This window comes from Phalaenopsis equestris, unplaced genomic scaffold (assembly GCF_001263595.1).
Source record: "Phalaenopsis equestris unplaced genomic scaffold, ASM126359v1 Scaffold000256, whole genome shotgun sequence".
NCBI lineage: Eukaryota > Viridiplantae > Streptophyta > Magnoliopsida > Asparagales > Orchidaceae > Phalaenopsis > Phalaenopsis equestris.
In genome coordinates, this window is record NW_018164698.1 from 392,279 (window position 1) to 407,094 (window position 14,816).

General features: G+C 35.2%; 1 protein-coding gene across 1 annotated transcript; it reads left to right on the forward strand.

The window, feature by feature from the left end:
- Window positions 1–2,157: 2,157 nt before the first annotated feature.
- Window positions 2,158–14,798, forward strand: LOC110024453. The gene is made up of 10 exons (XM_020724422.1): window positions 2,158–2,252; window positions 2,624–2,935; window positions 3,979–4,041; window positions 4,307–4,369; window positions 4,881–4,934; window positions 5,839–5,901; window positions 6,772–6,831; window positions 11,523–11,651; window positions 13,751–13,834; window positions 14,176–14,798. Exons 2-10 carry the CDS (start codon window positions 2,675–2,677, stop codon window positions 14,602–14,604), a joined length of 1,206 nt encoding a protein of 401 aa, XP_020580081.1. The 5' UTR covers window positions 2,158–2,252; window positions 2,624–2,674; the 3' UTR covers window positions 14,605–14,798.
- The last annotated feature ends 18 nt before the right edge of the window (window positions 14,799–14,816 follow it).

The following is a 14,816-nucleotide window of genomic DNA, read 5'->3' on the forward strand; positions in this document are numbered from 1 at the left end:
ATATATATATATATATATATATATATATATATTCATATTTCTTATGAAATTAATTTCAATCATTAAAAATAAAAAATCTCGTCATATTCCACATGAAATTAATTTCAACTATATATATAAAAAAATAGTTTCTTTACGCATGTGGAGGTATTTGTGGCATCATGCTCAGTTACTTAATTATATCCATACATAAATTATACTTATAATAATCCAAATGATCTTTATATATATCTTTATATGTAATACATTAATAAAACAAATACTCCAGGTCTTGATATTTTCGAACGACAAAGATGATCTCGTCCGAAAATATGAGGGCAACTGATGTGACACCAAGAAATTTTCATCACCCTACATAAATCTCGATGCAATCTTTGGAACAAGAAATATTTAAACTTCAATTAAAAGTCATCTAGAGGTTTGATTTCAGCAAACTTATGGTCAAACTAACTGACTGGATGAGACAAACCTAATGATATAAAAAATAGTGAAATTTAAGTCAAAATAAGGCTAGATCAAGTCATTAAATCACTTTTTGAAGATTTATATATATATTGGGAATGTCAAATAGATACTGACACTAGCAAACCTATACTTGGATCGAGCGTCTCACATGGAGAATCCAACAGGCCCAAGACCACTCAACTCTGAAATTATTATGACAGTCAAATGCCCATTAAATGTTGTATGTTCGTGAGAAACTCCCTTAACTATCCAATCAAAATGCTTCATATTTATGTATTAATGACATCCATAATACTATAAATAGACTCCTACCCTTCTCATGAGGGAGGAGCTGAAAACTAGAGAGAGAGCCCGAGGTATTGAGGAGAGGCTGCAGTTTAGCATCACCGCTGACCGACGTCGATCACCGCCAACTATCGTCAACCATCGCTTTTCTTCATCGACCACTGTAGGCCGCCGTAGACCACCACCAACCGAACGTCGCCAGTCAATACTATAACTCGAAATATCTATAAACCTTTTCCCGTTTGTGAGATAAGAGCTCATCGCCACGGTCCATATGCCAACAACAACCTACGTGGTCAAAGCACTTGCAGATCCTGACTCCGGCTCCCCGTGGCCTCCGAATGTCATTTATACTCGCCCCAGCTGCCTACATGGTTCACAATTTGTGCAGTTCCCGACTACGACCCCCACGACCTACTAACGTCATTCATATTCAACCAACGACCTACGTGGTTCACAGCTGGTGCAACCCTCAATCCGCCGCCCCCACACCCCCCCCACCCCGCGGCTTATGAACGTCATTGATACTCGCCCCAACGACCTACGTGGTTTACAACTCGTGCAACTTCTGACTCCGACCCCTGTAGCCTACGGAAGACGTTCATACTCGCCCCAACGACCTACGTGATTCACAGCTCATGCAACTCCCGACTCCGACCCCCGCGGCTTACAGATGTCGCTCATACTCTTACTAACAACCTACGAGATTCGCAGCTTGTACAGCTCCCGACTCTGGCCCCCGCGAACTACGGACGTCATTCATACTCGTCCCTACGGCCTACACAGTTCACAACTCATGGAACACCTGAATCCGATTCCCACGGTTTGTGGACATCACCACTACGGTCTACACACCAACTATGACCCATGTGATTTAAAGCTCTTGCAAATGCTTATAATGACTTCTTTAACCAATTAACGTTTCTGAAACAACCATCTACAACACTCACAACGGACTACTAGTTCCACAACAATCAACAATGACCCTTGCAACCTATTGTCACATAGAACTAAAATCAGATTATAGTTATACAACTTCATAATTTATCTTCCCTAATTTAGGAGAATAATGAACATGTGTACTCATCATTTATAGCTTGTATTATTTCAAATAGGCTAGACCCAGTGATTTTTTTTATATTTACGTGTTTTGCACGTAAAAAGTTGAAGTATCTCATAATGCTTCTCTTTTTTGGCTTTGTAGTATGTTGAATCCTCGTGCAATGCTAAGACGATAATTCATTATTCTATCGCCGTGAATTTTCTAGCACAAATAAAAGAAATATATATATATATATATATATATTAGGGCGAATTTCGATATTTGAGCGAGAATAAAAAAATTGGATGAAAGAGGCTGTTAGTTTTGTAAATATATTTTTTTTAGTGCTATGGAGGTAATTCCCCTAGGCTTTCTGTTTCTTACCTTGCTTGCCTTTTCAAATGGTTCTGTCCGTCATCTCGCAGGCATTGATCTTAGATCTGAAGAGTGACCGTTCATGGTAAGCCTTTTCTCTGATCCTTATCTGCGCTCGACATCAACCACACTGCTCATTGCGTGTTCACGACTTTGCGTTGATCATCTAGAATTTTATTCGCTCAATGCTACACTTGATGTTCGTAGGATAGCTTACGAGCATGTCCGGCGAAAATGATCGCCATGTAGCTATTTTTATCAATAGGAATGTAAATGATCAAATATTTGCATCGTATGCGATTCCTGGCATCCGGTTATTTGTATTGAGCCGGTGATTCTTGTTTTGCTGCAAATTTTGTTTTTCTAGATCTTATTAATAGATCTCAGTCCTCTCAGTCGTTTCTGTTTCTTTCTGCAACTCTCCCATTGATCGGATAGACATATCTGTTGTTTCAGGCAGAGAAAGAGTAGAGATTCTCAAATTTTCTAAACTTGCGACTGGAGTAAATGGATGGAAAAAAGAAGAAAGGCAAGAAGAAGAAAGGAAACCACAGCAATGTCAGTGGTTCCATATTCAGTGCAGATTTTAATCAAACCAAATCGGATGTCTCTTTATCCAACGCAGACTTTTTGCCAGATGATCATCGTGATGCTGCCCCAGTGCTGAACCATTACAGCGAGGCTCCATGTAATGCAGACAGTCCAATTGTTGGAGTTTCAGAATCAGAAGTGGACCAGGAGAAACGTAAAAACCTTGAAGCAAAATGTGTAAGATTTTAGCCTAAAATAGATAGTTAATATTTGATGTATCTATGTAGATCATACCAATTTCTCAATGTAAAACTTCAGAACATGCAGTACAGATAAAAGCAGGGCATTTACACAATTCTTATATATATCCATATCTACCACCTAAACTTTCATATTTATCTAGACGACACTCAAATTTTTGACATCACAACATAAACATCGCTATTACTAACTTTTTTATAGCTAAATTATATTTTCATGCATAAGTCTTAACACCAACGTGTTATAAATGTAAATATCAAACTTTTGGTGTTAGATGTGTAAATACACAAGAATTGTGTGGTATGTAAATTTCCCTAAAAGCATATAGTTATGAATTAAATCCTTTTCCAGCATATGCAGTACCTTTAGGCTTATCTTCCACTTCCATTTCGAGCAAATCTAATCATTTCTAGCATCCATTGCTCATATTAAATTCACATGAAAATTCTTATATGATGTAAAGCTATGTGTAAAAAACCTACTAGGTTTAGGGCTTGTTTGGGATCAATTTTGTTTATGTTTTTGCTTTAATATTTAAAAGTACGTTTGTTTGGTGTTCTTTTCATGTATTTTTGTTTTTAGTTTTTAGAACACTCAAAATAAATTTTAATTGTTTTGAATGTCTTTAAAAATAATTTATTTATTTTCAACATTACAAATTTATTTTGTTTCAAATTAAAGTATGCACAAAATAAAAGAAAAACACACAACAAAAAATAAAAGATAAACATGCTCCAAAGTGGTAGCTTTGACTTCGGCAGTCAGAATTTTGGTTATGTCAAGGTAGGGATATTGTTTTCACAAGCACTTTCTTTGAAGCCAAAAAAAAAAAAAAAGAAAAAAAGAAAAAAAAATAAAGTCAAACTTTTTCCATGACTTCCTCTTATTTTTTCTTCTTATTTATTTATTTTTTATTTATCCTGATTGACATATTATTGCTGGAATAGTTATTTATTCTGATGAGGATTTTAAGTAATCATCAGCATGGATTAATATTTTATCTTATATTTACCCTGCAGTTTGACTTGCAAGAAGAAATAAACATACTTAGAGTTGAAAAGAACATATGGTCACAGAAAGAGGTAGTTAGCAAATTTTTTGATTTAGAACTTGTGAATTCTATTTTTTCCATGTTAGATATCCATAAGTTTGAGTTTAATTTATGGACAGTATAATATGTTTTGATATGCATTTTTTCTATGATTCGGTATCTGATCATTTGCACTATTTATCTTGTGTAATCTCTGGCACTAGTTTATTTTATTTTATTTGTATTTGGTCTTGCATTGCTGGATTTTCTCTTCACTTGACCAATTGTATATTCTGAAGCTTTATAAGAAATTGCAGGGTAGCTTTGAGGAAAGAATAAAACTCCTTCAAAATGAACTAAACTCTTGCATTCAGAAGGAGGTTAGACATGTTATATTCATTAAAAAATTTCTTACATTTGAGTAAGAAAGTCATTTTAGCTGCATCGGCACATAAACGGGATAGTTCTATGAGTTATATATATATATATATATATATATATCTGTGTGTGTGTGAGTCCCCTCAGGTCGTGGGTTCGATCCCCAGTGGCGCTGCATTCTCGAATATTTAGGCACATGACGGAGGTTCTCATCATGGGGCCTAGCGCGTGGGAAATCGGTATCTGGGCCTCTGCCAAATACTGATTTCCTTTAATATATATATATATATATATATATATATATATATTTGTGTGTGTGTGAGTCCCCTCAGGTCATGAGTTCGATCCCCAGTGGCGCTGCATTCTCGAATATTTAGGCACATGGCGGGGTTCTCATCATGGGGCCTAGCACGTGGGAAATCGGTATCTGGGCCTCTGCCAAATACCGATTTCCTTTAATATATATATATATATATATACCTAGATAAATATTTTTTCTTGTAACTTTTGCAGGCTAGATTAGAGGAAAAAATGGATGATCTACAAAGTAAAAGTGCTGTGCTGACGGTGAGATACTATTATGCAAATTTTGCATTATTTTTATTACCTGTTCAAATAAACAGGTTATATTCCTCATGGATTTTGGTACCTTTTTTTTTAAATGATGCAATATTTCTTGAAAGAGTTGCTCTAAATTCCTAGAGCTTACTTGCATTTTTTTTTTATATGTTTCAAATGATTGAATACTGTGAGGTTTAAATGGTGGCACAAATTAAATATTAATGTGGCTTATAATGATTATAAGTTAGAAATCTTACAAAGAGGATAGTGAATAAAACATAAGCTATAATTTTTGATAATTTTTATGATAGGTCTGTCACTAAGGGATGAGAAATTAAGATTTATGTACTAATTAAGATTATAAATAAGTGATCTAATGATTTGTTCAAGTTAGATACAATGAAGGTGATGAAAATAGAAATTTGGTCGATGTTGAGGTGATATCTTCAAGGAAGATGAAAATATTTTCTTGAGAAATTTCTAAATGAGAAGCTAAACAAAAATTGGAAGAGAGTTATGTGAAATATAGTAATGTACTTTAAAAATTGAACCAAAAAAATTGAAATGATATTCGATCCATAGAGATGCATAAAGGCAAGATTTTAACTCCATACAAGGAACCTATCAATATTTGGAGCGTTGAAAAGAATATATGGTTGTAGAAAGTGCCAATATGCAATTTGTCGATAATTTGCCAATTCTATTTTTTCCGTGTTAGAAGCCATTAAGTTTGTTGAGTTTAATGATTAGTTGATATATGGCTTTTTTATTCTTCGGCGGGTCATTGTCATTATTTATCACGTGAAATCTATGCCATTGGATTTTATTTTGTATTTGGTCTTGCATTGCTAGATTTTCTCTACACTTGACCGTTTGTATTTTCCCATTGAAGCTTTATAATAATTTGCAGGGTAGATTGGAGGAAAGAATAAAATTGCTTCAACATGAAATGGACTCTTGCATTCAGAAAGAGGTTAGGCGTGTTATATTCATTGGCTTCTTTCTTACATTTGGATTAGAAAAGCCATTCTAGCTGAGATTGGTACATAAGTGTGATAGTTCTATAAGTTTCTCTTCTACCTAATGGGCAAGGGTCACTACTGGTATACTAGGAATGCATTACTTTTGATGAGTGACTATTCTCAACTTTGAATCTTAACAATCTTTCCCCCCTATGATGGTTCTTCTCGTTGGCCATCACTCCCCTCACAAATGGAAGCATTTCAACACCATTAAATATTATGCACCAAGAGCCATCTCTCCGACTTGAATGGTATTTTTTTAACACCACATAGCATCATTCACTTAGAGCCCACTCAAGTATATAAAATATCATGAAATAAAAACTTAACTCATGGAGACTCTATGATTTGTTTGCTCTCAAAGGTTGTTCAATTATGATAGAAGAGGCCAAAACCCAAAAAACTACAAACATACGGAGCACTTGATTCTGGCCGAATCATCAACTATGATTCTATTTATTAGGAGTTTGAACACTGGGCTGCCAGGTTGTGCGGAATAAACTGATAGATGGATGCCCATCAAGTAAAAGCTCAAGCAAATGGTGAAGAACCATTATGAGTATTTTTAAGAACTCAACCCTTCTTTATTTGACTTCTGACATAGGACCATCCTTGACTCTCACATGGATCTCTGTATAATAATAAATTACAGCTTGTTTAGTCTTTATTATATCATATTTTAAAATGGATGAGGCGGCTAAAAGTTTCTCTAAGGCAGAGTGTGTGTGCTAGCTTTTCTTCTTTGTTGTTAATGCGTTATAAAAGAGTTTACTAATTAAGATAATTGAGTAATAGATTATAATTGCAATGCCTACCTGCAGAGTTCAATCAAAGAAGTGGTGTCTAGATTGGGTGATGCTAATGAAGGGTTGCAATTGCAGGTATATTCGATGAAGGCGCCAGTTTTACAACACTTCTTTTTCCTTCAATTATTTATTTATGATTTTCTGGTTGTCATGTTATTTGACTTATGAATACAACTCTGGTACTAGTTTCTTATTTTTTTTTGCTATGCGAAGTATGCTTTTTTATTTATATTTTTGACGTTATAACTTATAGTTTAGCGTTTTCCTTTTACTCTATTAAAGTTTATTTTATTCATGAAAGAAATGTGAGCCATTCTATGGAAATTGGCAAGTTCCTGGAAATTCAAGATATATTAGCCTATAAGCATACGTTTAAGGATTTATAGTTCCAAAACTAAAGAGTTATGCCGGGTTTACTAGGAAAGAATTGAATCATGATTGTCCTTTTAAGGGAATTGAGAAGAGAGTATCACTCACCCGGTTTCATTATTTTTGCTGTGTTGATTTAATAATTTTTTTCAGCACCCAACCTGCAATATGTGTCGTATTGTTGGAATATGCTTTTTACTGTTGAATAAAATTAAAGCATATGAGGACGCAAATTGACACACTAAGAAATATGAGTACAACAGAGAAACCGAAGCTTCACATAGCCTCAATTAGTCTCCATGGATATATAAGTGGGGAAGTCTCCCCTTCCCTCTTTAGCATGTCTGCAATTTGGTCTCCATTTGAAGATTGTCAATCTTGTGGAACCAGTTCTTGCTGGGCAGAATGAGCATATAAATATAACATTCAAAATGGATGGTTTAATGGATAAATACTAATATTATGAATTACCTTTCATTCTTCGGTAAAAACAACTTCAAAAATTTGCTGCAATTATTATTATTATGGGCAAACTTCAAATCAGTTATCAATTATTCATTTCAGTTTTGCTGACTTACCTCGTTATAAAATTAAATTTTATTAGTAGTGTGAGCATGGTGGTTTTGGTGCTAGTGAGGTGATGTTGTAGGAGTGCCTGATAGGTGGTAAGCAAGTTCAGCGTAAAAGAAAACGTGGTGGCAAAATATCCTATTGCTTTGAATTGATAATTTAATTATCAAATTTTTATGCATTTTCTGCTATTACTTTATTTGTTTTTTGGTACTTTATTATTCTCTTCCAATATTTAAATGATAGAGTATTAGAAAAAAGTTATGATATACACTTTTAATATATTAGAATTATTATTTTATGCGCCATGGACATCGATAAGTTAATAACATAAAAGGTGTATTATATGTTGAGTTTTCCAAGTTTTTAAAACACATTTTCATCATTGTTTTTGTGCATTGATAACCTTTAAAACAATTTTTATCAGATTAAGTGAGACTAATGTCCATTGAGGACGAAATGTGAAGATTAGTAAGTTCAATCAAGTATTTTTGATACTAGAAGATGAGGATTAACGGCTACTGTATTATAAGAGTTATCATAGTTGAAATTAGACCGCGCCCAAAGCATAGAGCTTAAAGGCCAAGGGAGAGAGAAAGAAAGAGAGAGATTTTCCCCGTAGGGGCGATGAAGGATGTTCCTGGGCTCTTTGGCCCCTTTCATTTTACTGAAAAAAGTAATTTCAAAAGAGGGAAGGGGAGAGACATGAGGGGTTGAGAGAGGAGAGCCCAAAGATTCTTAATACACGCCTTGGCTCCTCTATTTATAGAAGATAAAAAAGGGGGAAATACAATATTACATATTTACCTTTGCTTTAAAGGGGCATTACAAGTTATTTTTGTCTTTTCCTCGCTCTGATCCATCATTCTGGAACATTTTGGTCGGCGGAGCTTGTTGGATTTCTGTGGCTGATTGGTCATAGGAGGTGGTCGACCATGCGGCCCGGTTGTTTGTGGTGTCCGCCCATGCGGCGGTCAGCCGGTTGTTTGTGGTGGCCGACCATAAGTGGGTCGATCGGTTGAAAGAGGATGGTCGGCCAGCGGGGGCGTAGATTGCTGGCCGAGGTTTGGCCTGGCGAGGACTTCAATATTTTCTGTCATACATGAAGCTCCTAAGTCTCTTACTTCTTGGAAGAAAAACTACAATAAGAATGAGAGATTCAAAAATACAAAAAAATAATTTCAGAGGATCACTAGTTATACTCTCCTATTTTTTTGTTAGTTTTTTTGCGCTCTTTTTGAGTCAGTTTTTGATGTGTTGATTGGAAACCCGATATTTGAGAAGATCGTCGGCTGGTTTTTAGATTTTTAGATATGATATCACACAACTCAAGTTTTACTTATCGCCCGTCTCATTTGCTCGGTTGGATCCTCAGCCGGGCAGCACCTATCGCCAATTCTTAAACGAATATGCGTCATTGCCTTCACGGGGGTAGCTAACGAGACTCACTACTGGGGTGATTTGTATCGTACCATTCGCAGAGCTTGTCGCTACTCGGTAGGAATCCATCTCCTGAGGTTTTTCCGAGTCAAGTTATAGACAAGTTTTTGGATGCTTTGAGTGTGAAGGATGATTTTTTATGTCTACTTTTTTATTTTTTTTTTCTCTATTTAGGTTTTTATCCTCCTTGGTGTGTGTTCTTCTTCTTGTTGGCAACATGAGTCACATTCACTGCACCAAAGGTTGAAATTAGATTTGTCAGGTAGACTATGCCCAAGGCATAGAATGTAAGGACTGAGGGAGAGAGAAAGAAAGAGAGAGATTTACCCCGGTAGGGGCGAAGAGGGATGTTCCCCGACTCTTTGGCTCGCTATTATTTCACTGAAAAAGGAAAAAAGTAATTTCAAAAGAGGGAAGGGGAGAGACATGAGTGGTTGAGAGAGGAGAGCCCAAAGATCCTTAATTCATGCATTGGTTCCTCTATTTATAGAAGATACAAAAGGGGAAATACAATATTACATCTTTACTCTTGCTTTAAGGAGGACAATACAGATTATTTTTGTCCTTTTCTCGCTTAGATCTGCCGTTCTAGAACTTTTTGATCGGCGGGGCTCATTGGATTCCTGTGGCTGGACAAGGGTGGCAGACTGATCATAGGAGGTGGCCGACCATAAGTGGTCTGTCGGTTGAATGGGGTTGGTCGTCTGTTTGGATGTAGGTTGCTGTCCCAAAGTGGCCAACCAGTTGGATGTGGGTGGCTGAACAAGGGTGGTCGTCTGGTTAGTAGGGGGTGGCTAGCCAAGGGTGGCCGACCAGTGTGGGAGTAGATTGCTGGCGTGACTCCGACGACGGTATGTTCGATCAGGCAAGGACTCCGATATTTTGTCATACATGAAGCGCCCGAGTTTCTTACTTCTTGGAAACGAAGCTGCAATAAGAATGAGAGACTCAAAAATATATAAAATACAATTTTAGGGAATCACTGTTTATACTCTCTTGATTTTTTTTTAATGTTTTTTTGCGCCCTTTTTGGGTCAGATTTTTATGTGTTGATTGGCGACCCCGTTTTTGAGAAGATTGTCAGTCAGTTTTTTAGATTTTTAGCTATGATATCACCCAACTCAAGTCTTACTCACCCGTCTCGTTTGCTTGGTTGGATCTCTTACATTTAAGAGAGGGAAAGGCATTGAATGCCATAAAAAATTTTGGGTAGATGGGTCTTGAGCCCAATATGTGCTTTGCATATGACCAACAAAATTGGGAGCTTAACATACCTAACCGTGGATTTTCTCCTAGAAATATTTTCTAACATTCAAGATAATGGTTGGGCTTGAAGGTGAACAAGATCTATGACTAACTCAATATCTCCTTTAGAATAATAGAGCGAGATCCCAGACGAAAGCTCTCCTCTTTTTAGAGAAGGGTGTGAGGATGAATGTTACCTTACCTCCATAAGATGTATTTATAAGGGATTAAATTAAAAGCATGCTTTATCATAGGGAAGCATAGAGTGGATAGTTGGTCCCTCTCGTCTTCTAGACACTTATTGAACCAAATGCTTCTTGGCTGAGGGCATGGAGTGGAGAACCGAGCTATGCGAATTTTAGGATCTTTTGCTGATGATGATGGATCCATGAGGCCCTAGGCCTCAAGAGTAGTGAGGTTGTAGATTTTAGTTTGGTCATTAGCTCTTTTTTTTTTTTTTTGGCTTTAAAACTGATGTTTTTGGGATGATTTTGATTGATTGATTGAATTTATGCATTCAAAATAACGCTGAGAAGATGTTACTTAATCAGACTTCAGAGGCTTGACATAAATCTTGATGTGGTCTAACGGCGTCCGATCTAGTTGGAATATCATCTCTCTGATCCTGTGTTGTGTGAAGATAAGGGAACCCGGGAACGTAGATCTTGACATTCTCAATTTTAGCACTCCTTCAATCAATCATATATGATTTGGAAATGTGACTATCTGCTGACAATCATTTATTTTAAGAGGCATTTACATTCATAGCATTCAATTCTTATGAACTTACATATTTAACACCTAAACATTCATATTTTTATAAGTAGCACTTTGTGCATTCTATTTATGCATAAAAAGGTTTATTTGACTTTTAAAAAGTCTTAATAGTGCTATTTTTTATTTAAATTAAAGATTTGAGTGTTGTGTAAATATTTCAGGTTTGAGATATGTAAATACATAATAATTGCATGGTATGTATGCCCCTCATTTTAATTCCGATCTGTGCAAGCCAGAAATTGAGAAGGACTCAGGATAAGGGGGAAAAACTCGATCTTAAAATTCCCAAACTGTTAGAAAAATATCACTCAAATATTTTAATGCTTATGTTTCTGATGTTACTGTTAAATTACAAAGTTTGACAGGTAAAGGAGCTCGAAGATTCTAGAGACAGCCTTGCTCAAGAAAATAAACAGCTGACTGATAACATGTCAACGTTGGAGTCTCGCATACAGCACCTCGAGGTGGCTGCCTCTCTCTACGCTTCTTCCGAGGTACGAATTTAAGTGATTTCTCACTGTTCGTAGTTATAAGCAGGCATTCATTATTAATTCAACTATTATTTAAATGGAAGATTTACATACCTATCACTCAATCCTTATGTATTTACATATCTAACATCTAAACTTCAATTTTTACATATATGCCACCTTACCTATCATGAAAATGCATATTTCACTTTCTAAAAGTTCGAATAATGGTTATTCTGATGTGTTTAAAAAAATTAGGTGTTATAAATGTAAAAAAAAGGGTTGAGGTGTTAGATATGCAAATGCATAGGAATTGGTTGGTATGCATGTAAATGCCCCTTTACCTAACCTTTGATATGGTGGTGGTTTTATTTATCTGTCTGTTGTCGAAACTTGTCCTGCTGATGAGCCCATTCAACTCCTTTTTCCCTCGCAAGGATTTTCATCAAAGAAGCATTGACATGAATTGTACAAATTTGTAAATTTTATTTAGATAAAAACAAGCAAAAAAATATTGAAGATGCTTATCTGCAGGAAATTACCAATGTCCTTCCTTTTTCATATTAGGGAATTCTCCATTGATTTAGTATATCTCATAGGCTAGACTTCCCTAATACATGATATGAGGCACGAAAATAATTCGCATGCTATCAAAATTTGTAGTTCACATATCGTTAATTTAAAATTTTAGTTTTTTTGTAACACTATAAAGTAAAGAAAAATTGCATGGATAATGATTTAATGATTGTCTAATGTAACTTTTGCATAAAAAATTAAGATTAAGAAACACTGATTGGACATCACACTGCGATAATAAACTCTTAATTTTATGAAATTCGATCAAATTCATTCCCACACATGAAAATAATTTAAAATGTAGAATAAAAAATGAACATGAAAACAAATCACCAAAATCAGGAATTCAAGCCTATAATTGCAAATGAACCGAACTGATACAGTGGTTGTTCGGAAATGGCTTTTTTTCCAGAAGTTTATTTGAGCTCAACTGGAGCTCGATTTGAGCTTTTGTGATGGTCTTCAAATTTGGTTGGTTTAGATTCATGCTTGCTTACCTTAAGTATGAGCTTAGCTCGACTTTATTATATTATGATTATAGAGCCTTAAATAGTTTTTTTGTGATTCATCCTGCAAATTGTTAAAATTGGACAATGTTAATTACAACAAATAATACTTTGTAATAATGGCTGCAAACAGCAAAGCACACAAAGAGCTGCAGATGGCGCCTTGCTACAGGAACCTAATCAGCAGGCTAAGTCTTTACTCAGCAACAATTTAGAGGCTGAAGCAATTAAATGAACGAAAAATAATTAAATAAATAAAGAAAATAGAGAACACAATGGGAATAGAGAAAAAAAAATAAGGAAGGGCATGTGGTGAAATGGTAAAATGGATGGATTTATATAATTTGATGGATTAGAGAAGCAGCCAAATCTGATGGAAGTAGCCGTTAGAATATCAGAGAACACAACTCATTCTTGTAGTGATCATGACAGAAATGAATAAAACTTGGTTAAACTAAAACTTAGAACTTCTAAAAAAACGAGGTAACTCCTATAACATAACACCAACTAGGGCCCTTTGGGATCACTTTTATTATTCATTTTTATTTTATTTTGTTAATGTTTTGATTTGAAATAAAACATATTTGATTTCCTATTTTTAAAAACAATCAAATCACATAAAAGTTATTTTAAGTAGTTTTAAAAATAAGTCGATTTCCTTTTAAAAATAGAAATTAAAACATGCAAAAAACACAATAAACAAGCACATTTTTTAAGAACAAAAGAAAAAAATATTGATGCCAAATTGGCCCTAAAATAAAATAAAAACTCCTGGTTGCCTCCCTTTTGGCATTAGTGATGAGGTATGTAGATGCTGTACCAACTGAAGTTTTGTTCTGACATGTATTTTATAAATTTGCTTGCTAACAAACGGCTCTCAAAATCAATGCCTGCTGATTTCCATTTTCTAAATATTTTTTGTAGCTTGACTATTTTTCTTTGTAATGAAAGCTTTGTCAATCATCAACCTGTCTATAGCATTAAAATCATTATTACTGTATGGTAGTTTTTCTGGCCTAATTTCGAAGAACTTATAATTAGATCCATGTCGAGGAAAAATGGACTCCAAAATCCGTCGAAGCTTCAATGAAGCCAGATATACTGAACGACGAAGGTTCGGAGAAGGTAAATTCGCAATTCCCTGGGCTTTTTCTTAGATTTCGTTATGCCATTAATGTTACATTGCTATTTCCTTCTACAAATATGAGAAAAAGTGTCAAAATGATCCCCGACTCTTTGCAGGGGTTCATTTTAGTTCCAGAGTTTATAAAAGTGTCAGTTTAGTCCAAATTTTTTTAATATTGGTTGTAATAGTTCTCCATAGGGACGATTTTAGCCCCCCTTAAAATAAAATAGTATCAGGACTAATTTAACATTTTTATTAACTTTTAAGACTACTAAAAATTAAATAAATAAATAAGTATAATGGATAATACTATTTTTATGTCAAATTTTTCATGGATCAGGCATCTTATCTTGTTGGGACTGCTGACAATCTCCCTAGTGAAAATACCATGAAGCACTCATCTACTGATCATGCATCAGTGTTTCCCAAAAGCACACTCAAATTTAACGAAACAATCAAGACCAAAACAAAGCCCAACGAGAATCTTAATGTAAATGGCGCCGAGGACTTGGGGTCTGTGGCGCAATTACGACAATTACAAGGTCTTGGATTGGATGATTCTAGAATAAGTGCAGATGTGGTTTCAGTCCCATTGGATGACATTATTGTGGAGTTGAAGCCTGCAGCTGAGAAGATAGAAACAGAGCCTGTAGTTCCTCTTTCTGATGCTCCTCTAATAGGAGCTCCATTTCGACTTATTTCCTTTGTAGCTAGGTTTGTGAGTGGTTCAGATCTGGTTGACAAGGAAAAACCGAAAGAAAATCGCTGAAGTTATTTGGAAGTTGGAACTTGCAGATTTTGTTTTTTTTGGAGAAGTTTGCATACACACCACATGATTTTTATGCATTTACATATTCAACCCCTAAAGTTGACATTTGTATTTATGGAACTTTGGTGTCTTAAACCAATGTAATGAAAAGTTACATTCACTTTTGAAAGGATAGTTATGTTGATGAAAGATTTGAGTGCTGTGCATAAAAG